The 24,456-nt window shown below is 40.7% G+C and overlaps 1 protein-coding gene across 1 annotated transcript in view; it reads left to right on the forward strand.

Moving 5' to 3' along the window:
- shtn3 (shootin 3) overlaps window positions 1-24,456 on the forward strand; it is a 107,829-nt gene that overhangs the window by 5,249 nt on the left and 78,124 nt on the right. Inside the window, exon 2 of the mRNA XM_052014265.1 lies at window positions 13,165-13,225. Coding sequence (XP_051870225.1) covers window positions 13,165-13,225 — 61 coding nt within the window. The remainder of the gene's footprint in view (window positions 1-13,164; window positions 13,226-24,456) is intronic.

A 24,456-nucleotide genomic window follows, 5' to 3' on the forward strand; every position in this document is an offset into this window, starting at 1 on the left:
GAGGGGAAAGATTCAAAGAAGACCTGACAGTCAAGTTTTTCACATATATGGAACAAGCTGCCAGAGGAAATGGTAGGGGCAGGTACAATTACAACATTTAAAAGACAACAGGAACATGGACGGAAAAGGTTTAGAGGGATATCGGTCAAATGCAGGCAAATGGGACTAGTTCAGGAAGACACCTTGATTGACATGGTTAGGGTGGGCCAAAGGGCCTGTTTCCATGCTGTATAACTCTATAACTCCAAAGTAAAAGGTCAGGAAATATTTAATAGGGCCTTTGATGGAGCTGATATGGTGCAACTATTTCCATTGGCTGACAGAGGGACAAGTCTGGAGCATTTTAGATAATTGGAAAGTAAGGAGATCTTTTTAAATGCACCTGAACAGCTGTGATTTGGAATGCATTGCCTGAAAGGATCCAAAAGTAAGTTTCAAAAGTGAAGCAGATATATTGTAAATAGCTGCTTAATCTAGACTTAATGGACACATTATCATTGACCTTCTCTGCCATAAACATTTCTGTAATGGATTTTCATATTCAGCACTACTTCAATTAGTTCATATTCTTATGATTTTGCAAGTTGGTCTATGAGTGCATCTAATAATAAATTAATCATACTTTCATCTATATATCACATTGCGACATCTTAATGTACAGCAGCCATTTGGCTCCTGCAACATCACATATGTACCAGCAATCACACTTATGCCAGTCACTGAAAGAATGCAGTTTAGCAAGGAATCAGATCTTTAAACAGAAAAAGAGTGGCTGGGAAATGCAGTAAGTAGTAGCAAAATTGAGGTCTTGCCATACGCCTTGATTCTATGAAATAAAGGACCAGGGTAAAGTGGTTAAGGAATAATCAATGAAGTGTAGTATGTTATTTTCTTAAGGAAGGTTCTTACATTTGTATTTCTGACTTTAGAGTTTACTACAGTGAAATTGACTCCAGTGGGAGTAAGGCAGACAGACAATGCTTAATTAGACTGCTTGTATGGCTCACAGGAGGGGTTTATGAACAGTGTTGTCTGGCTGTTAAGCTCAATGAAGCAGCTTTGTTAAGCGAGCATTTTGTTATTGGAAATTCTCAGAAGGAAAAACTCCAGTAGTTGATCTGAAGGGTGCCAGGTGTCGATAGCAACCTTTGCTCTACTTGATGCACTGTGTTTCAACATCTCAGTCCTTCCATTCTTTTTTATAGCCCGTAGGTATTTCCATAAAAAAGATGCCTTTTAATGTGGTAAGGTTACTAAACTGATCAGGGAGACATGAAGTCACTGCTCAGCTCCCAACACATGCAAGTACCCAGTGGGAGTTAACCAGTATCTAAAAGTTGAAACATTGTTACTGATTACAGTTGTCAGGCAATCTCCCCTAACTAAGAGGCAAAACAAATATCACTTGGGGCTCCCCAAAAATTAATCAGCTGGCTTTGCCCTGATGAAATTAGTCTGGAGTCACAGGTGCAAGGCCCCTGGCAAATCTCAAACTGACAGGAAGATATTCTCCATGCAGAAATAAGTTTAAAATTAAGAACCGTCTTTCATATTAGCATATCCAAAAACGCCAGCTATTCAAGTTCATTCACAGTCTAGCCCTATCTTTGGAGAAAGATAGTCAATTACCCGCATATATTAATGAGATAAATGACCAGATATCCACCTGGCAATGGCGTTGGTTGAGGTCAGTGTTCATTAAAAGAATGGAATAATTTCCTTTGTTTTCTTTAAATGGTGCAACAGGATCATTAACATATTGAGAGGCCAGACCTGGTTTGTTAATCTCAGCCAAAAGTTGGCACCAATGGTATTACAGGACTCCCTCAGTACTACACTGCAGTGCCTTTAGATTATATTCTTACATCCTGCAGTGTGTTTTGGATGCCTTTTGATGGAGGCACCTTTGAGCTAAGTTGACCCTTGAGCTTGTTGTCTTGATATGAATGGAGAAAACATATATATAAAACTGGGTAGAGGCAAATATTTCATGATGGGGATAGGTGGATGGGAGGATGACAAGGAGGTGGACAGCAAATATGGAGGAGGAACCAGCTTGACCAAATTCGCAACCTAATCAGGTCATGTTTAGCCTATGCAAGTTCTTGAAATATTAATGAAGAGAGGATTCTTCATGTCTGTGAGCCTTCACGCACAACATGAGCATATTGTAAGTGCAACAACACACAGTGGCTGTGTTTTTGCCTACTACATTTGAATGGAAAGGAGAATGTGTTGGGCTATTCATGTGGCCTTTAATATATGAACTTTAGAAAATGGCAATTGCCTAACCAGTAACATGCTATCTCTTTCAGATCACTTCTAAGTCTGAAAATTTCAGAATATGTTATGTAAATTTGTTTATAGAAAGTTTCCTTGACCATTGTTGCGGGCAGATTTGCTCAAGCTGTTGGAGAGGGTTTAAACTAGTTTGGCAGGGAGATGGGAACCCGAGTGATAGGTTAGAAGTTGGTGCATTTAGTGTACAAGTAGATGCAAGCATGTAGAAAGACTGTGAGGAAGGATAGGCAGTTGAAAGGGCAAAATTGCAGTCAGTTGGATGGGCTGAAGTGTGTCTACTTTAATGCAAGAAGTATCAGGAACAAGGGTGATGAACTTAGAGCATGGGTAAGTACATGGAACTACAACATTGGGTTGCCATTACAGAGACTTGGCTGTCACAAGGGAAGAATGGCTGCTGGATATTCTGGGGTTTATATGTTTCAAAAGGGACAGGGACGGAGGTACAGAGGTGGGGGAGTGCCTTTGCTGATCAGGAACAGTATCACAGCTGTAGAAAGGGAGGAAGTCCTGGAGGGATCATCTACTGAGTCAGTGTGAGTGGAAGTCAGAAACAGGAAGGGAGCGATCACTCTGTAAGGAGTATTCTGCAGACCCCCCAGTAGCAGGAAAAATGCCGAGGAACAGACCGGGAGGCAGATTTTGGAAAGGTCCAAAAATATCAGCGTTGTTGTCTGGGTGATTTCAACTTCCCTAAAATTGATTGGCACCTCCTCAGTGTAAAGGGGATAGATGGGGCAGAGTTAGCAAGGAGTGTCCAGGAAGGATTCCTGACACAGTATGTGGACAGGCCGACTTGAGGAGAGGCCATACTGGACCTGGCACTAGGCAGTGAGGCTGATCAGGTTTCAGATTTCTCGATGGGAGAGCATTTTGGAGACAGTGACCATAACTTCTTGACCTTTACCATAGCCTCGGAGAGGGATAGGAGCAGACGATATGGGAAAGTATTTAACTGGGGGAGGGGGAATTATGATGCTATTAGGTAGGAACTTGGGAGTGTAAATTGGGAACAGATGTTCTTGGGGAAGTGCACAACAGAAATGTGGAGGTTGTTTAGGGAGTACTTGCATGGGGTCCTGGATAGGTTTGTCCCATTGAGGCAGGGTAAGGATGGTAGAGTGAAAGAACCATGGTTGACAAGAGATGTAGAATATCTTGTCAAGAGGAAGAAAGAAGCTTGCATAAGGTTTAGAAAGCATGGATCAGACAGGGCTCTGGAGAGTTACAAGGTAGCCAGGAGGAAGCTTAAGAATGGACTTGGGAGAGCTATAAGGGGGCATGAGATGTCCTTGGTGAGTAGGATTAAGGAAAACCCCAAGGTTTTCTATATGTATGTGAAGAATAGGAGGATGACTAGAGTGAGGGTAGGACTGATCAGGGATAAATGAGGAAACATCTACCTGGAGTCAGTAGAGGTAGGTGAGGTCCTTAATGAATACTTTGCTTCAGTATTCACCAGTGAGAGAGATGTTGACATTTGTTAGGATGGCGTACAACAGGCTGATATGCTAGAGCATGTCGATGTGAAGAAAGAGGAGGTGCTGGAACTTCTGAAAAACATTAGGATAGATAAGTCACTGGAGCCGGATGGGATATATCCAAGGTTATTATGGGAAGTGAGGGAAGAGATTGCTGCATCTTTGATGATGATCTTTGCATCCTCACTGGCCACAGGAGTAGTGCCAGATGATTGGAGGGTGGGAAAATGTTGTTCCTTTGTTCAAGAAAGGCAATAGGGATAACACTGGGAATTACAGAGCAGTGAGTCTTACTGGAGAAAGATTCTTAGAGACAGGATTTATGAGCACTGGAGAAGCATAGGCTGATTAGGGACAGTCAGCACGGCAGGTCGTACCTCACGAGCCTGAACTGAATTCTTTGAGGATGTGACAAAGCACATTGATGAAGGTAGAGACAGTGGATGTGGTGTACATGGATTTTAGTAAGGCATTTGATAAGGTTCCTCATGGAAGGCTCATTCAGAAGTCAAGGGAAACTTGGCTATGTGGATACAGAATTGGCTCACCCATAGAAGACAGAGGGTGGTTGTAGATGGAGAGTATTCCGCCTGGAGCTCAGTGACCAGTGGTGTTCCACAGGGATCTCTTCTGGGACCCCTGCTCTTTGTGATTATTATAAATGACTTAGATGAGGATGTGGAAGGGTGGGTTAGTAAGTTTGCAGATGACACAAAGGTTGGTGGTGTTGTGGATAGTGTAGAAGGTTGCTGAGGGTTACAACAGGACATTGATAGGATGTAGAGCTGGGCTGAGAAGTGGCAGATGGGGTTCAACCCGGATAAGTGTGAAGTGATACACTTAGGGAGATTGAATTTGTAGGTAGCATACAAGGCTAATGGGAGGACTCTTAGCAGTGTGGAGGAACAGATGGATCTTGGGATCCATGTCCATAGATCCTTCAAGGTTGCTGTGCAAGTTGATAGGGTTGTTAAGAAGGCATATGGTGTGTTGGCCTTCATTAGCAAGGGTATTGAGTTCAAGAGCCGCGATGTAATGTTGCAGCTCTATGAAATTTTGTTAGACCACACTTGAAGTATTGTGTTCAGTTCTGGTCACCTCATTATAGGAAGGATGTGGAAGCTTTAGTGAGGGTGCAGAAGGAGATTTACCAGGATGCTGCCTGGATTGGACAGCATGTCTTATAAGGATAGGTTGAGCGAGCTAGGGCTTTTCTCTTTGGAGAGAAGGAGGATGAGAGGTAACTTGATAGAGGCATGGGATCGAATGGACACTCAGAGACTTTTTCCCATGGTGAAAATGGCTAACACGAAGGGGACATAATTTTAAGGTGATTGGAAGAAGGTATGGGGGGGATGTCAGAGGTAAGCTTTTTACACAGAGAGTGGTGGGTGCGTGGAATGCACTGCTGGGGGTGGTGTCGGAGGCAGATACATTAGGGACATTTAAGAGACTCGTAGATAGGCACATGAATGACAGAAAAATGGAGGGCTGTGTGGGAGGGAAGGGTTAGATAGATCTTAGAGCAGGATAAAATGTCAGCACAACATTGTGGGTTGAAGGCATGTACTGTACTGTAGTGTTCTATGTTCTATAATTTCTAAGGATTAAAGTGCTCTTCTGTAATAAACCGTATGCATTATAGTTTTTTTAATGTGTGGATTTTGAGGCAATGGTGCACACTGTAAATTAAGATTTTGTACCAAAGAATGCATTAATGAATTTATAATCTAAATTGACTGTATCAATTCAATACTACTAACAAAATATGGAATTCCTGTATAATTTATGGGGATCAATATGGTCTAGCCAATTATGATCTATAAGTAGATAACTGTGATGTCATCAGGTACTGAAGATAAGGCTATTCGCTTTCTCCTTAAATCAATTAATGACAGTTTCTCTTCCCTCTACCATCTTCACTTGAAAACCTTTACTGGCAATATTTCCTCCTGCTTGGTGTGGGCATTGCACAATGTGAGCTTTGATAATAAGAACAACAATGTTTTTTGCCATGGGCAAGGCTAAATCTGTCAACTCTCTGCCCACAATATCTCAACTCCCTACATGGACCTTTGGACTAAAAACAGAGAACAGGGCAAATGACTCACTTTTCCCCTGTTAGCTGAAAGGGATCGAATTCAAGCATAAAAAGTAAGACATGTTTATATCAGAAGTTTTCATGACCTTAAAATGCTTTAAACAGGCAAAGTAATTGAGGTGTTGGAAGCAACGACAGCCAATTTACATACAGCAATTAACAAATAGCCTGGTAATTTGTTTCATTGTTATTGTCAGAGGAATAACTGTTGGCCAAGCACAGACGGAATTCCCCTGCTCTTCTTCAAATGCTGTGGTGGAATCTTTAATAACTGCATGTAATAGTAAATAGGGTCTCTATTTAATGCTTATCCACAAGTCCACACTGATGTATCATCCTCAATAACCTGTTCAAGTATCTGGATTCAGCCAACCATCTTCTGACCCATAAAGTGAGATTCTCACCACAGAATCACAGCTGATGCTTTTCGTGTTGCCCTGAAAGGTCCTGACTGAGATCATTTCATCTAACCACAGGACCCGAAGCCATCTTGGTTTATGTGATTTAAGTACTGACTAAATTAATTTACAGAGGCAAGAGGAGAACTTAGATACCAGTGCCAGCTTCTGGCAATCCAGTTTAAAGTAATTGTTTTGTCTGTCTGAAGAAATTGAGTGTACAATGAGTGCAGTCACAAAGTGGTTTTGCAAAATGAGGTAATTGGTAAACCCCCTGTGGACATATGTATGCAAAGAAGTAACACCTGCTTCAGGTGAGTGCACTTAACACTTTCAAAGGAGCCTTTACAGGCAGTGTACTTTGACATGGATTAAGCATTTCTTCAGGCAATTCTGGCAGCCAACCAACAACCGTCAGGGGACTCTGGAGGCTGAAAAGGGAGCTGGAACCTCTGGCATTTTATCAGCCCAAGAGCTAAGGAGTTTCATTACAGCTGATTTCCATTCACTTGCTAAAATTCATTAATTATCCCTCCCTTCATTCATTGAATCATAGAAATTTATGGCACAGAAACAGACCATTTGGTCCATTGTATCCATGCTGGTCATAAAAAGACTAATTCTATTCTCCAGTATGTAGCCGTGTGTAGGTTATGGCACTATAATTCTTAACCAGGCACTACTTAAACCTGATGACAGCTTTTGCCTCCATCACTCTTTCTGGCAGAAAATTCCCGACATCACCCACCCGCTCCATACCAACCATGACCCTGAGAGTAAAATAAAGTTTCTTCATCTCTGCTCTAATCCATCTAATTTTTAATCCATGCTCCCTAGTCATTTACCTCCCTGATAAGAGAAATAGGTCCTTCTTATTCACCTAACTTGGCCTTTCATAATCTTATACATATTTGTTATATTTCCTCTCAGCCTCACCTGTCCCGTAGAAAATAACTCATGGGCCAAGGTGTCCTTATGGACTAAAGAAACCACCAATCATTACCATTTGCTTCCTGGTTGTGAGTCAATGATGGTGCAAGGGTTAAATTACTGGACTAATAATCCAGAGATTGAGATTAACAATCCAGAGAATTGACTTTGAATCCCACCGTGGGTGCTGTGGAATATAAATTCAGTTAATAATCTTGAATCATAAGTGTCATTAGTATCAACACCTATGAAACTCCTGGACCATCATTAAAACCCATCTGGTTTATTAATGCCCAACTGGGAGGAAATCTACCATCCTTACCCATTCTGACTGAAAAGTGACTCCAGACCCACCAATGTAGATGACTTTAAAATGGCCTAGTCAGGGCAATTAGAGATGGAATAAATGCTGGCCTTTCCAACGAAGACCAGATCCCAGAAATAATTACATTACAAATGGATCCAACTTGACACTTTCCCTCTTACTTTTCAGATCACTCTGTCATGTGGAAGTTTGGAGCATTCAGTGAGCACAATCTAGGACAGTCCTGAGTTTGATGGTTAGATTAAATAAAAATGAAAAATACTAGGATGCTGGAGGAACTCAGCAGGCCAGGCAGCATCCGTGGAGAAAAGCAGACAGTCAACATTTCGGGTCAGGACCCTCCTTCAGGATAGTCCCGGACCGAAACGTTGACTGCCTGCTTTTCTCCATGGATGCTGCCTGGCCTGCTGAGTTCCTCCAGCATCATAGTGTTTTTCATCTGGATTCCAGCATCTACAGTCCTTTGTTTCTGTTAGATTAAATAACCTCAGTTAGAGTATTTGTGGGGACTCCACACAAAGAAACAAGCACGACTCATTGTTGTCTTTCTTACCTTTGCTGGGTTCTTGGGTTAAAGTCTGTAGTCCATGTAATATTGGATGCAAACAATAATTGCTGCTTTAAGACGTTTTAAGCAGTGTTGCAACAATGTTTATAGAAAGCTCTAGAAGCTGTCAGTGAAGAGCCCTTGAATAATCCACGCACATCTAGTCTGAGCCCCTCTTGTCTCATGTGTATTAGTCTGTACACTGTAATATGACAGGCTGACAGCCCACTCATACTTCACACTGCCAGCAAGGATGGGTGATGAAGAATCCAGTCATTAAAAGTGATATAGTCATTGAGGTCATTGTATGATTATCTGACTGTGTTGATAGTGGTTAGCGCGACGCTATTACAGCGCCAGCGATCGGGGTTCGATTCCCGTCACCGTCTGTAAGGAGTTTGTACGTTCTCCCATGTCTGCGTGGGTTTCTTCCGGGTGCTCCGGTTTCCTCCCACGTTGCAAAGACGTACGGGTAGATTAACTTGGGTTTAAAATGGGCGGCACGGACTCATTGGGCCAGAAGGGCCTGTTACCACGTTGTAAATTAAAAAAAAGGTTTCAAAACCTCATGAAGGTCTGAGCTACAGATTTGAGCACAAAGATTAAGGCCACACCGGCAAAGGTTATTTCAAAAGAAAAAGTAACTGCATGTTCAGTTGGCCACCTCAGCTATGACTAAACATAACCACACTTCCATTCATGCATCGAACAGTGGAAGGTGCTCTTTGGGCAAATAACGTTGTCAAACTGGACAGGGAGGGTAAAATTGCTCAGAATGAGGAAATTTGCAAAGACAAGAAAACAACCATACTAGTAGGAAAAGGGTCAGACATTTAAGTGATGCATGCTTACCTGGGCAATGGATTAAACATTTAGAGAAGTAATAAAAGAACTGGCTAAACATTTCAGTCCAACGCTATCGGATATTGTGGATAGATATAAGCTTGAAACCTGCAATCTGAGGTCAGGGAAGACAATTCTGAATTAGATTGACCTTCCAAAAAATTGGTTGTGGCATTGCAACTTTGGCACATTCTTGGATTGGTCCCTGCATGATAAGTTTTTGTGTGAAATAACTCATGAGTACATGTAGCCCAAGTTACAGGTTCTCCCCAGGTTACAGCAGGATTCTGTTCCTGTGAACTGTTCCTAACCCCGACAGTTCGCATGTCAGAAATGCTGCTGTGAACCATTCAGAAGATGCCTGCAGCCCTGCAGCAGTCAGCAAATCCATCCTGCCGGTCTCCCAAATGCTCATTTGTAAGTACGGGCTGTACATAAGTCGGGTGTTCACAAGCTGGGGAGGACATGTACCAACATTCAAATGGACGTGTGACATTTATGGAAAGTTCAGGAGAAAGTAGAGGCCATCAGAGCCAGAAAACCTGAAAACATATTGGTTTCCGGTCATTTCTTGGGACGATTCAACATTACCCAGGACACTTAGCCAACCATGCACAATACTGAGTCCATTATATCCACTATTAAAGTCCCATGGAGGAATGGAAAAGATCAGTAAAAGACATGCAACCTATGCCAGAAAAGCACTCAGCAATAAGTCCTATTTGGCACATCACAACACTGAATATACACTAAAAGTTGTTTGTGATGCTCGTAACTGTGGAGCTGTGTCAATGATTTAGCCAAGTTATCTCCAGTGGCCATGAGGTGCCTTTTGTTTTCCACCCACCGAGTCTGCCCTAACCATCAACCCATTTTCACATCAATCCTTGATTAACCCATCTTATTCTCCCCACATTCCTATCAATTCACCCAAATTCTACCAATTATCTACATATATGGGACAATTTTCAGTGGCTAATTAACCTACCTTCGCATTTTTGGGATCTGGAAGCACCTGAGAGAAACCCACGCACGCAACCACATGGAGAACAGAAGCCTCCACACAGACAGCACTGGAGGTCAGGATTGAAGCCGGGTTGCTGGAGTTGAGAGGCAGCAGCTCTGCCAGCTGTGCCACTGTGCCACCTTGATGTTAAGTACAAAGCACCCACACAAAACACTACATCCAGACCACCTAATAAAGAAGACACAGAAAGAGGAATTTATACTCTACAGGTGATAGTAGATGATTCCCCTGTTCCAGCAGTGGAAGTAGCTAGAACTACCCAAAAAGACTAGATGTTGAGGAAAGTGCATGAACACATCTTGAGTGGATGCACTGAATCAGACCCGGGTCTCGATGAAGGCATCACGCTGTTCCATCACATACGCTATAAATTGCTCACCAACCAAGACTGTGGTAACAGGATAGTGAAACAGAAGGAAGTGCAAAATAAGGTTATAGAAGAACGTCATGCAGAACTTTTGGGTGAAAACAGTGACTAGAGGATATGTTTTTTTTACAGCGTGGTAACAGGCCCTTCCGGCCCAATGAGTCCACGCTGCCCATTTTAAACCCAAATTAACCTACCCGTATGTCTTTTTGCAATGTGGGAGGAAACTGGAGCACCCGGAGGAAACCCACACAGACACGGGAGAACATACAAACTCCTTACAGACAGCGACGGGAATCGAACCCCGATCGCTGACGTTGTAATAGCGTCGCGCTAACCGCTATGCTACCGTGGCCTAGCATCAACAAAGATAAGGAACACCCTCAAACAATGTATATCACATTAGGATTGAAGAACACAAACTTCTTAAGCCCCTCACTATATGCAGAAGTGACCTACAATGCCATTCCAACAGGACCACATCGATCATTCTGAAAAAAGGTGCGGACAGCCTTTTAGAATTAATTGACAGCCATCAGAAATGGTCATAGATATGTAACACTTGTAGGATCACACACCACCAGAGGACACACTAAAGAGTCTTAAAATCTACCTTTGGCCCACATAGTCTTCTGGAAGAAGTCTTATCAAACAGTGGCCCACAATTTAAATCCTTGCATTTTGAACAATTTATAAAGAGCATTGGAATAAAATACTATTTCAATTCTCCCCACCACTCAGCTTCAAATGGGAATTGGAAAGAGCAGATTGCTAGCAAAGGAGGCGTTAAGAAACAGGCCGTGGAAGGATGACAAAACATTCACTTGCAGCATATTTTTGAAGCTGTGGAATAGCATTATCCTCCACACCCACATGCACTTATGTAAAGGATGATGCACAGAAGACTCAGCATACAGTTGAGTGTTGTTCAGCCCAATTTGGAACTAAAAGTGGAGAAAAGGCAATTCAAATCAGTAAGTGACATGACACAAGTTGCAGGGAAAAGAGATTCTGTATGGTAGAGTTTGTACTGAGACTTCCAGGAGGGCCATAGGTGAGAAAATAGGATACACATGAATAATGGAGACAAATGACTCTAGGAATAACCTTCTGAAGGTTGGTGAGGAAGATATGTGTAGACCACTTAATAGACCTCTATTCTGGGAGAATAATGAAGAAGACTGCAAACTTGAAGATGTTCCTGAAGTGAATCTCACAATTATACAAGAATTGCCAACATCTATTTTTTCTGGCAAGAGTCAAAGTGAAACAGCATTACTGATTCCAGAGAGGAATGACTATCCAACATCTGGTGAACCTGTGAGTTCAGCCAAAATAACACCAGTATCACTGCAAGCATCACACACAGTGTCAAAACCTGTGACTTGGTTAAATTTGTAAAATCCGTAGATATGTTAAATCATTTTGTTTTTTTTAATGGAGAAGCAGCTTTGTATAAGTAATACTGGTTGAGAAGAATAATTATTGCTTTGAGGCCTTAAGGATTGTGTTAAATGACTAACTTCTCTCTGGGCTGCAACAATGTACAGACAAAGTTCCAGAGGCAATCTGTGAGACTCTCAAAAAAAAATCTTGTTTGATTCCCTTGAGTATCAATCTGTACACTCTGTAATGGACTTTGTTAGAAGTTAAGAACCCATAGAACACATATACTTTACAAAGACCTACTCCTGTCATGAGTGCATAACTTGGCTGTCACATCAGTGCAGAACTGTTGAACGAAACATTAAACTGAGGCTATTTCTTCCTTATCAAATATACAGCATTTTTCAAAACATGTTAGACCCAAAAGTTCATGTTTTCCTCATCTGAAATGAATGCAGCCTGATCAAGATTCAAGGGCAATCAATCAGAATCAAGTAATATGGATAATGATGGATTCTTAAAGCTCCTTGTAGAGTAACTCCAGAATTCGGACAGATATTCACATTTTGCTCTCATGAGATTATGTAATCTGAAAGTGATCTCATTGAAACATGTCCCTCTAAACTACATAGTTTAATATGCACAGTAAGTTTAAAGCCACAAAGTTGAGTACTGTATCTGGAAGCAGGCCAAGGTTTGGAGGATGGTTGCGTCATGGATAAGAGCCACCAGATCCAACATGAAATGATCTCCCATTACAAAATTTACCTACACATATTGTTAATCCAACACTTCATTAGGTATTTTCAATTGAATCAATACCATAAATTGTAGTCCAGATGAAGGGTCTCAACCCAAAATGTCGACTGTCTATTTCTCTCCACGGATGCTGCCTGACCTGCTGAGTTCTTCCAGCAGCTTGTTTCTTGCACCATAAATTGTACTCTCAGTTCCAATTGTACACAAAGTATTCGTTGACCATGGTAAGAGAGTGAACACACGAGTGGGGAACCTAAAACCACACATATACACAGCTCACAGACCCATACATAAATATGCAGGCAAATGTGTGTTCACACTCAAACAAACATGCAAGAGCCACAGAATGCAAACACTAAGCTCTTTGGAAGGGGGAGAAAAATTGCACTGAAAAATTAAGTGTTCATGCCTCAGAATGGACAATGAGAACCAGGCATGCATTTTCATCTTGCATGTTAGAACTCTGTAAGCTTCCATTTCATTTCCACACAACACCCAATATAGAACATGGAACATGACAGCCCCCACTCAGCTGCAAATCCCAACCTATATTTGATAAGAATGATCTTCAGGATCATGTTTTTGCCTTTGTGAATAAGCCAGGATTGTTAAAAGCAGGACAATGTTTACTTTGGCTTTCAGTAGCTGATACATGACCTGATCACTGACGAACAATCTTATTTGTTTTTTTCCCTCTAGTGTAAGCGACTTGCTCGTGAACGAGATGAGGCTGAGAGGCAGCTGAAACAGATCAAGCGAGGTATGCCTAAACCCTTTTCCTACATTTATCATTCTTCATTCTTCAACTTGCTTGCAGTGGTTTAAGTCAATCTTCAATGGTAAAAAATCTCTTTAATTCTGGTCAGTGAGGTAATCTATTCTACAAGAGAATGTTCATTTTCACCTATCTAGCAATTACATTTCTTTGGCATTGCTTTGCAATGAGCTGTTCATTCACAATCCATGGATAGTGGTGCTGAGAGGAGACTTCACATTGGTAAAGGCTAAAGTTATATCTACTGGACCTTTAGTTATCATCAGTTGATTAACTATCTTAACAAAACTCTGCAGATATTAGTGCATTCAATCACATAAGTTTGGAGTTGTTTGTACAGCGTTAGCATTGACTTGTTTAATTGGTGATGAATTGCATTGTTGCTACCTTGAGAGCCATTGATTGAATAGAGCACGCTACTCATTATAATTCTGCCTGGTGATGAACAACTCTGTCAATGTTTGAGTAAAGGATGTAGAATACACAAAAAATATATCAGTTTTTAAGATAATAATGTTGTAATTTTAACATTAAAATGTATTAATTTACTTTAGATGTTATCACTAAATTTTCAATGTTCTCCCACTGCAATCTATTGCCTAGTATTAAGAAAAAAGATGGTTTATTTATTTTCTTTGATACCAATGATATCTCTCTACACAAATATACCCCATCTCACTCTTTTATTCCAAAATGACTCCTGCATTATTGTTGAGTTTCAGACATAATGTATCCAATAATTTGCTGCTTTTGGGAGCTTCCATGCATTCTCAGTGAAAAAATGAAAATGGCAGTGAGGAGATACTCTGCAGAATGTTGTGAAAATGAAATGCAAAAGAATTTCTGCCCCATAATAATTTATATATGTTGTCCAGTGTGTCATTGGTACATTGTTGAACAATGTATGTTACAGCCATTAAGAAACTGTCCACATCAAAACTGTAACTCAGGAACTGCATTGACACTGTCTTGTCCCCTTGGTAGAGGGTCATTAACAACATCTGCTGCTGCTAATGGAGTGGGATGAATAAGTCACATTGTTTGTGCACTGTGCAATTGCGTTAATGCCATGAAGCAGGGAACAGATATAACAGTATTGCAGTACAATGAGAATAGGCTTGAAACCAATCTATCTTTGTAAATGCCAGTGATGAAAGATTAGAGATAAAACAAAATTATAATCCAACAAAATAAGACCAGAAAAAAGACTTAAACAGATACTACAAGCAATTAATTGGATTATCAAATTTGGGTCATCAAACTTGAGTTATATTATATCAGATTCAGTCTCGCAGCTCATAAATAAATGACTTGATTAGCTTTTGTAATAACAGAGTAACTGCGTTGGGGAAGGGAGCATTTCATTATTCTATTAAATAATTCAACTCTGAGTTTCAATAATTCAGCACTGGATGCAGTGTCTTGAATTACACATAGACCTTTGCTCTTTTTTTACAGAAATGAACATAATAGGGAATAAGACCTTTTGTTACTTTTTAAAATTGCTTTATTGGTAGATTCTCCTACCTCAATTATTACTTCATTGTAGAGACTCTTTCTATAGTGGATGCACAAAAATAGCTTACCAATGTCTGTCCTTCCTTCATAGTGAAGGTGGCTGGCCTTTGCATTAAAACTAAGCTAGAACTACATTATAGTGTCTAGAATCTTGGCATGTGGTGACTCAATCCTGTTTCTTTGTTGTATTACTATTCCATAATTTACAACTGGTTCACACAAAGGGTAGAAGATACCTAACCCCACTCCCTTTAAAGGCTGTAGTGAGACAAGGTCAAATGAAATTTTTGAGACTGTCATTCTTTTCATAACTCTAATGACCCACTTCCTGTGTCCATAAGTCTTCGAAAACAAGATTAGGGATGGAGAAAAGAACTTTTAATGTAAAATTATTAGAAGACAAGTTGAATAAATTATGATCCAATTGTTCTTGACACAAGCATGATTATTGAATTAGCTCAAATCATATCATACATCTGTACATTTGTATTATAACTGTGGCAATGTAGTTTTGTCTAGCCAATGATGATGAACACTGTTTTAGATATAGATGGTGATAAGTTATGCTATCCCTTGGAAAGCTCATTGAGTGTTTTAGAGGGTACCTTTTTAATAAGTTGGACTTATCCTATGCAAATGAACACATTAATAAACATAATAAGCAGCTTGGTGGTTTAAAGAAAAAAATGACAGCAGTAATAAAAATGCATAACTAAACCACAGTTAATAACAATGAAGTTATTGATATACTTTCTTGTTAATATATTTTATACATATATTTTTAAATAATGGTTGTCAAAAGACCTCTGTACCAAAATCAGTAAAGTTCCTGGATCTCATTGAAAGACAGATGACTAGAGGAAATGAAACAGTTATTTGAAATGTGTCACTGGATTTAGTGCAATAACCAGGAGAAATAAATCATTAACTGGCATGGAAGACGATGGTTCGACAAAATGTAGTTGATATCAGCAGAAAGGAATGTTGCACACATCTGGACAATGCAGACAAAAACCCCTCTTCAAATCTTGGTAAGTAATGCACATTTTTATTATTTTAATGAATATATCTAGTTAGTAAAGTCCTTTAAATTTTGTGCAGAATGGTTCTAATTATTTGCTGTTTATGAAGAAAAGTAATTCGTGGTTTTCTTTTAGTTTAGAAGTCTTATTGTAAATACATCTGGTTCTTCAAGGATAATCCACATGCTCAGTCATTCAAAAACCACAAGAGAAGAATAATATTGACAAAATGATGATGGGTCATCAGCTGAGGACAATCTCACCATATCCCCTGAGGACTGGTAAAAGACAGTGCCACCTGTGTCCCAGGCTTTTGAACCATAGAAAAAGATAACACTTCTGGAAGTTCCTTCAAAGTAATACAGGTGTCATGCCATCCATTTGGCTCCTTAGAAAATTCATCAAATACTAAGAGCCTTCAAGTCAATGCTCTAACACAGTACAGCAGGTGAAGTAGCTGAATTTACACAACCTGGCTGTACCCAGATGTGATGTGGCATATCTGTATCGTATCCTAAAATGCAATTTGACTGACATAGTAGGCACAGCAGATCATCATGACCACAAGTGTCACAGAATGAATCTTTTCCCCACTGGTCCAGTTTGCTTTCAGTGGAAACGTCTTGGATTCTCTGAAGAACAGTCTGCAGAGGTAGCATTCCACAATAATTTGGTTTATGTTTTACTACAAAATATAGACTAGGGAAGAAAGCTTTCAGCAACTTATATGTGGATTCTCTGAAAAACTATGGATTTTCTCCAAAAATGTCTTCTTTTCTCTTCATTACTTTTATACACATTTAACAGTTTTATAAATTTCTTCTTTTCATTTTCTACAGAGTTCACTAACAATATGACTAAGTAAAATAAAAATAGAAAATGATAGAAACATTGAGCTGCTCAGGCAGCACCTGTGGAAAGAGAAACCAAGTTAACATTTCAGATCGAAGCACCTTCAATAGATTTCCAGCATCTGCAGCTCTTTGGCTTTCAATATGTCAAACTGCATTGTTATTGAAATTAAATTATTTCATATCATTTATCAGCTGCTGGTAATGTTCACACATCTTTATTTTCCAGCAAAAATACTGAAATATAATGGCATCAGTTATCTGTGTGCCTTTGCATAAATTTGTGCAATGTGCTTAAAGTAGACTGACAAAATAAATTTCAGTGAAGGTTGCTGTAGACTGATTTCTGATTATTTGCTATTGTTGAAGGTACAGCAGATGAAAGCTGCTTTTCGATGAAAGTTAGTTTGCATTTTATTTTGAGCATTCTCTCCATGCTGATAGAATTCAAAGGCAGTTTATCAAAGCAAGTTACATTATTATTCAGGATACTGTCACTGCATATAGCCCACAATATCATTGAAGAAATGTTTATTAGAAGTAGTTTAGATTGAACTAATGCAGAATAATCTGTCAGAAAGCATCTTTGAGTACTGAATGAGCCACTGCTGAACTTCCTTGATGTTTCATTAGAAGATCTCTCTAGTTCATCCCATTTGGTAAGAAACATTAATGCAAATAATTTATATACTTCTCCCCAACATTTACAATGCAACACTTTGATAATACTAGTGGTGTTCTGCATGGATTCAGAATAACTTGTGAAAATATGATGAACCCCTCAACATAGGAGGAAAAAGGCAGGATCTATATGGCAACACTGATAAAAATAAAGAGAGAAGTAAGGTTTTGAGGAGACATAAATATTTCATTATCTTGCTTTATAGGCAGTTCTTTTAATGTTTCCTTATTCTCGTTGCTCACTTTTCAAGTTTAAGTTCCTCTCTTTTCACCTCCTATTAGTTGTGCTTTACGTTTACATCCAAACATTAGAAGTACATACAAGTATTTTAGGACAACAAATAATGTACAGGTACAAACCACTGAAGGGCAAAATAATGGAAATGGGAGGCATTGAGCTCTTAGAGCATGCCTATACGGAAGCATGGAACACAGTATGACCACAGACCAGACATCTAGGACAGAACAGAAGATAAAGTTGAGGTCCCCATACAAAGAAGATCCACTATGATTTTTCATATCTTTTAAGGAATCATGATCTCAAACCATTTAATCTCAATCTGCTAGAATAAAAACGTAACCCAATTCCCATTCAGTTTTGACATCCATCAGAACAAACCTAGGTCGAATCCAAAGGATGTTCATTTGATGCCAGACAATAGTGATAACATGCCAAGTTTATAAAGCTTATGAAAGACAGATGTTAAGTAATTGGTTCCTTCTAAATGTTATAGGATTCTAAAGAAGTACATGCCCACTGGACATGACATTATAAGTGCCATTCACATTGAAAACCATTTTGATCTGAGTCTGAGATAAGTGTTTGAATGTCTGGCTTTATGAAGTACAGTTGCAGTTATTTCAGAACCTATTTCTCCCTTCCTCAATAATCATGCAGTTATACTTGCAAGTAAAGATTTTCAGCACTTTATTGAAATTGTTTATGGTTACCCCACAATATAGAACATAGAACATAGAACAGTACAGCACAATACAGGCCCTTCAGCCCACCATGTAGTGCCGACCTTTAAACCTCGCCTAAGACTATCTAACCCCTTCCTCCCACATTTCCCTCTATTTTAAATTCCTCCATATGCTTATATAGTAGTATCTTGAATTTGACCAATGTACCTGCCTCCACAACTGCCCCAGGCAGCGTGTTCCATGCTCCAACCACTCTCTGGGTAAGAAAACTTCCTCTGATATCTCCCTTGAACTTCCCACCCATTACTTTATAGCCATGCCCTCTTGTATTGAGCATTGGTGCCCTGGGAAAGAGGTGCTGGCTGTCCACTCCATCTATTCCTCTTAATAATTTGTACACCTCTATCACCCCCAAACAATATGGGCTAATATATAATTTGCCTTCTTAACTGCTTGCTGCCCCTGCCTAATAACATTTTGTGATTCGTGCTCAAAATCACTAAGATCCCTCTGTACTTCACTCATCTGTAATTTTTCTCCATTTAAATAATAACCTGCATTTAGATTCCTCTTGCCAAAGTGCACAACCTTATACTTTCCAATGTTAAACTCCATATGCAAATTCAACCAATTATTCAAGTCATCTATATCCAGCCACAGAGTTGCAATATCCTCATCACAACATGCCCTCACACCTATTTTAGAGTCACCGGCAAACTTGGATACCTTACACTCTGTCCCCTCCTCCTGGTCATTAGTATGAAGGCCACAAACTGATTGTTGGAGCATTCCACATGTATAAATCATAAATAATTGAGGGCCATAAACCGATCCTTTGAGCACTCCACTATTTACATCCTTCCAGCCACAGAAAGTCAAGTTTATTGCCTCAATTTTAAAATTTTTATGTCATTAAATCCCACCATGGACTCACCTCCTCTCTATTCAAACAACCTCCTCCAGCCTTACAATCGTCTGAGATATCTTCTGGAATGATCCCAGATCATTTGGGAAACTGAGGAGATGATAGACAGGAGTTACAGGGAGGCAGTCACATCTGGGCTGCAGGATGCAGGTAGCTGGGTGACTGTCAGGAGAGGTAAAGGGGATAGGTAGTCAGTGCAGGGTACCCCTGTGACCATTCCCTTCAATAACAAGTATATCATTTTGGATACTGTTAGGGATGACGACCTAACAGAGGAAAGCCACAGTGGCTGGTCTCTGACACTGAGCCTGGTTGTGTGGCTCAGAAGGGAAGGGTGGGGGGGGGGGGGGGCGAAGAGGAGTGCAGTAGTGATAGGGGATTCATTGCTTAGGGGAACAGATAGGAGATTCTGTGGATGAGAAGGAGACTTCCAGATAGTATGTTGCCTCCCAGGTGCCAGGGTCAGAGACATGTCAGATAGATTCCACAGCATTCTTAAGGGGGAGGGTGAGCAGCCAGAAGTCTTGGTCCACATTGGTACCAATGATACAGGTAGGAAGGGTGATGAGGTCCTGCAAAGTGAGTTCAGGGAGCTAGGTGTTAAGTTAAAAGACAGGACCTCCAGGCTGGTGATCTCAGGATTGCTACCCATGCCACATGCTAGACAGGCAAGAAATAGGAAGATAGTGCAGTTTAACAGGTGGCCAAGGAGATGGTGCAACAGGGAGGGCTTCAGATTTTTGGATCATTGGGCTCTCTTCCAGGGCAGGTGGGACCTATACAAATGGGACGGTTTGCACCTGAACTGGAGGGGGAATAATATCCTTGTGGGAAGGTTTGCTAATGCTGCTCTCGGGGTGTTTAAACCAGAGTTGCGGGGGGGGGGGGTGGGAACCAGAGTGGCAGGGCATCAAGTGGAGTGGCTGTGGGGAAAGTAGATGTAAAGCCTACAAGCAAAGACAAAAATCGACTGGTCGATGAGTATGGTGGGACTAATGTTAAGGCAGATGAACTTAAAGCATGGACAGGCACATGGAATTATGATGTTGTAGCCATTAGTGAGACTTGGTTGCAGAAGGGACAGGACTGGCAGCTCAATGTTTCATGGTTCTGGTGTTTTAGACATGATAGAAAGGGGGGAAAGATGGCATTACTGGAGGGCTCGTCTACTGAGGCAATACGGGTGGAACTGAGGAATAATAAAGGGATGACCATGTTAATGGGACTATATCATAGACCTCCCAATAGTCAGCAGGGTTTGGAGGAACAAATTTGTGGAGAGATAGCTGACAGTTGCAAGAAAAATAAAGTTGTGATAGTAGGTGATTTTAACTTTCCACCTATTGACTGGGACTCCCATACTGTAGAGGGATCAGATGGGATAGAGTTTGTCAAATGTGTTCAGGAAAGTTTCCTTAATCATTATGTGGAGGTCCCAACTAGGGAGAGCACTTTACTGTATCTCCTCTTAGGGAACAAGACAGAAGTGTGTGTGGGGGGAACATTTTGGATCTAGTGATCATAATTCCATTAGTTTCAAGATATTTATGGAGAAGGATAGGACTGGTCCTTGGGTTGAGATTCTAAATTGGAGTAAGGCCAAATTTGATGGCTTCAGAAGGGATCTGGCAGGTGTGGATTGGGATAGACTGTTTTCCAGCAAAGAGATGCTTGGGAAGTGGGAGGCTTTCAAAAGTGAATTATTGAGAGTATAGAAACTGTAAGTTCCTGTTAGAATAAAAGGCAAGGCTAGCAGGTTTAGGGAACCTTGGTTATCGAGGGATATTGAGGCCCTGGTAAAGAAAAAGAAGTTGGCACATATAAGGTATAGGCAGATAGGATCAAGTGAGGAACTTGAGGAGTATAAGAAAGGCAAGAGAACACTTAAGAAGGAAATCAGGAGGGCAAAAAGAGGACATGAGGTTGGTCTGGCAGACAGGGTGAAAGACAACCCCAAGAGTTTCTATAGCTATATTAAGAGTAAAAAGGTAGCAAGGGACAAAATTGGTCCTCTTGAAGATCAGTGTGGTCATCTATGCATGGAGCCAAGAAAGATGGGGGAGATCTTAAATGAATTTTTTGCATCTGTATCTACTCTGAAGACCATAGAACTGAGGCAAATGAGTAGTGAGGTCATGGACCGTAACCGGATTACAGAAGAGGAGGTGCTGGCTGTCTTAAGGCGAATTAAAGCAGATAAATCTCCAGGGCCTGACAAGGTGTCCCTTAGAACCTTGTGGGAAGCCAGTGCAGAAATTGCAGGGGCCCTGGCAGAGATATTTAAAATGTCCTTAGCCATGGGTGAGGTGCCAGAGGACTGGAGGATACCTAATGTTGTTCCATTGTTCAAGAAAAGCTCTAAGAATAAGCAGGAAAATTATAGGCCGGTGAGTCTGACGTCAGTCGTGGGTAAATTATTGGAAGGCATTCTAAGGGACAGGATATATAAGTATTTAGATAGGACTGATTAGGGATAGTCAACATGGCTTTGTGCGTGGTAGGTCATGTCTAACCAAACTTATGGAGTTTTTCGAGGAGGTTACCAAGATGGTCAATGAGGGAAAGGCAGTGGATGTTGTTTACATGGACTTTAGCAAGGCCTTTGACAAAATCCCACATGGGAAGTTGGTCCAGAGGATTAAGTTGCTTGGCATTCAGGATGAAGTAGCCAATTGGATTCAACACTGGCTTAGCAAGAGAAGCCAGAAAGTGGTAGTAGATGGTTGTCTCTCTGACTATAGGCCTGTGACTAGTGATGTGCCGCAGGGATCAGTGTTGGGTCTGTTGTTGTTTATCATCTATATTAATGATATAGATGATAATGTGGGAAACTGGATCAGCAAATTTGCGGATGACACCAAGATTGGGGGCGTAGTGGACAGCAAGGAAGGCTATCAAAGCTTGCAGCGTGATCTTGACCAGCTAGGAAAATGGGCTGGAAAATGGCTGATGGAATTTAATGCAGACAAGTGTGAGGTGCTGCACTTTGGGAGGACAAACCAGGGTAGCCCTTACACAGTGAATGGTAGGGCTCTGAGGTGTACGGTAGAACAGAGGGACCTGGGAATACAGGACCATAGTTCCTTGAAAGTGGCAACACAGGTTGATAGGGTCGTAAAGAGAGCTTTTGGCACTGTGGCCTTCATAAATCATGGCATTGAATACAGGAGTTGCAGTGTTATGTTGAATTTGTACAAGAAGTTGGTGAGGCCGAATTTAGAGTATTGTGTGCAGGTCTGGTCACCTACCTACAGGAAAGATGTCAATAAGCTTGAAAGAGTGCAGAGAAAATTTACGAAGATGTTGCCGGGACTTGAGGACCTGAGTTATAGGGAGAGGTTGAATAGGTTAGGACTTTATTCCCATCCTATACCTCTATAAGATCTCCTGAGCATTAGAGAATGAGGGGAGATCTTAGAGAGGTATACAAAATTATGAGGGGTATAGAGAGGGTGAATGCATGCAGGCTTTTTCCCCTAAGGTTGGGTGAGCCTAGAACTAGAGGACATAAGTTTAGGGTGAAAGGTGAAATATATAAGGGGAATCTGAGGGGAAACTTCTTCACTTAGAGGGTGGTGCGAGTGTGGAACAAGCTGCCAGAGGAAGTGGTAAATGTGGGTTCAATTTTAACATTTAAGAGAAGCTTGGATAGATACATGGATGGGAGGGATTTGGAGGGATACGATCCGGGTGCAGGTAGATGGTACTAGGCAGAAGATCAGGTCAGCATGGTACTAGATGGGCTGAAGGGCCTGTGTTGTAGTACTCTATGACTCTATCTTCACTCCTCCATTTCTGGGCTACTTGATCAGTTGCTGGTCATTGCACTTTCAGCTGCCAAGGTCCTAATTTCTGGAACTACTTTCTAAAACCTTTCAAACTCTCTATGCCTCTTTTCTATTTTGAGGTGTGCTCCTTTGACCAAGCGTTGGTTGTCTGCCCATTGTCACTTCATGTGGTTCACTGTTGAATTATGTTTGATAAAGCTCCTGTAAAGAACATTGTTACACTAAAGGCACCATATAAATGGAAGTTGTTGCAATGTTGCAATGATATATGCATTTCTACTATACTTATCTTGAAGCAAGTGTAGATGAAATCACAAGACCTCACGGAATGGCAGAGCTGGCTCAAGAGGCCCTGTCACCTACTCCTGTTCTTGTATGTTATGTTCTTACAAAGCTTGAATACTATGCATTTGACATCTTCCAGCATCAATAAGTGAATGTGCAGGCTGTACTTTGTTATCGCCAATGTGCATTGTGTTATAACTAGCAAGCAACTCTTAAACTTGAGACATGCTCATCCATTTTCATGCACATGAAGGGATTGTTTCATAGACACATTAAAACTGCAGCTTTGTGGTAAGTATTAGTTAAGGCATTGGGAGAAAGCTCGAAGTGATGTATAGGTCGCCCGTAATAGAGTTAAACTGACAAACATTTTTGAAAGTCATACTGCAGATCCCAAAATATCTGTAAAATGCAGCAACATTCAAAGTTTGAAACAAGGTTGTTTTAAAATTTCATCAGTAAGCAGGAAATCTTATCAGGTGAATATGAACCAATGATGGTTCTCGAATGGCAGTTCCGAGCTGGTCTTCATTGTGCTGCAGAATGCTACCATTCTTAATGTCAGAGCAAGACCCGAAGGTTTCTTAAGATTAAAAATTGCATTATATTAACCTGTCTTTTTGCCTGAGAGACCCGTGTTCTAGTTCTGCCCAGACTGATGCCATGTAGTTTCTTCAATGTCTGACTAGAAAATGCTTCAGTGACATGAAATTGGATTAGCTCAGGCTGTCCTTGTGTGTAGTGTTATTCATAATTCAACAGAAACTTGAAGTACTGCAGTTCACCATATTTTGAAGACAGTAGCCTAGAAATTCAGTCGAGCACGCATGTTTCTTAATTGTTATGTTATTGATTTAAATTGCAAAATTGATCATGAAACATGACTGGTGCATGCAGTGTTTGAAATTGAATCAACTTCTGTGTGTGATGTGCCCAAGTTGAACAGCAGTGCTGAACACACATGCCCTTGAATGTTCCAGTGAGGGAATGGAAGAAAGCAACATTGCTCATGGAAATCAGAACAATCAATGTATTGTACACTGTGCAACTAAGGAGCTCAACAACAAGATACAGAAATCTTGCTTACAGAGGTAGGTCAGAGATTGGAAGAATTCTTCAATCCACATCCACGTTGATTGAAATGTTACTCCAAGAGCTATAGCTGAAGAGAATAAAGTAATGATGAATCTATCCCTAGCACTGATGCAGCCAGCAGTAAATC

The sequence above is a fragment of the Pristis pectinata genome, chromosome 4 (genome assembly GCF_009764475.1).
Source record: "Pristis pectinata isolate sPriPec2 chromosome 4, sPriPec2.1.pri, whole genome shotgun sequence".
Taxonomy (NCBI): domain Eukaryota; kingdom Metazoa; phylum Chordata; class Chondrichthyes; order Rhinopristiformes; family Pristidae; genus Pristis; species Pristis pectinata.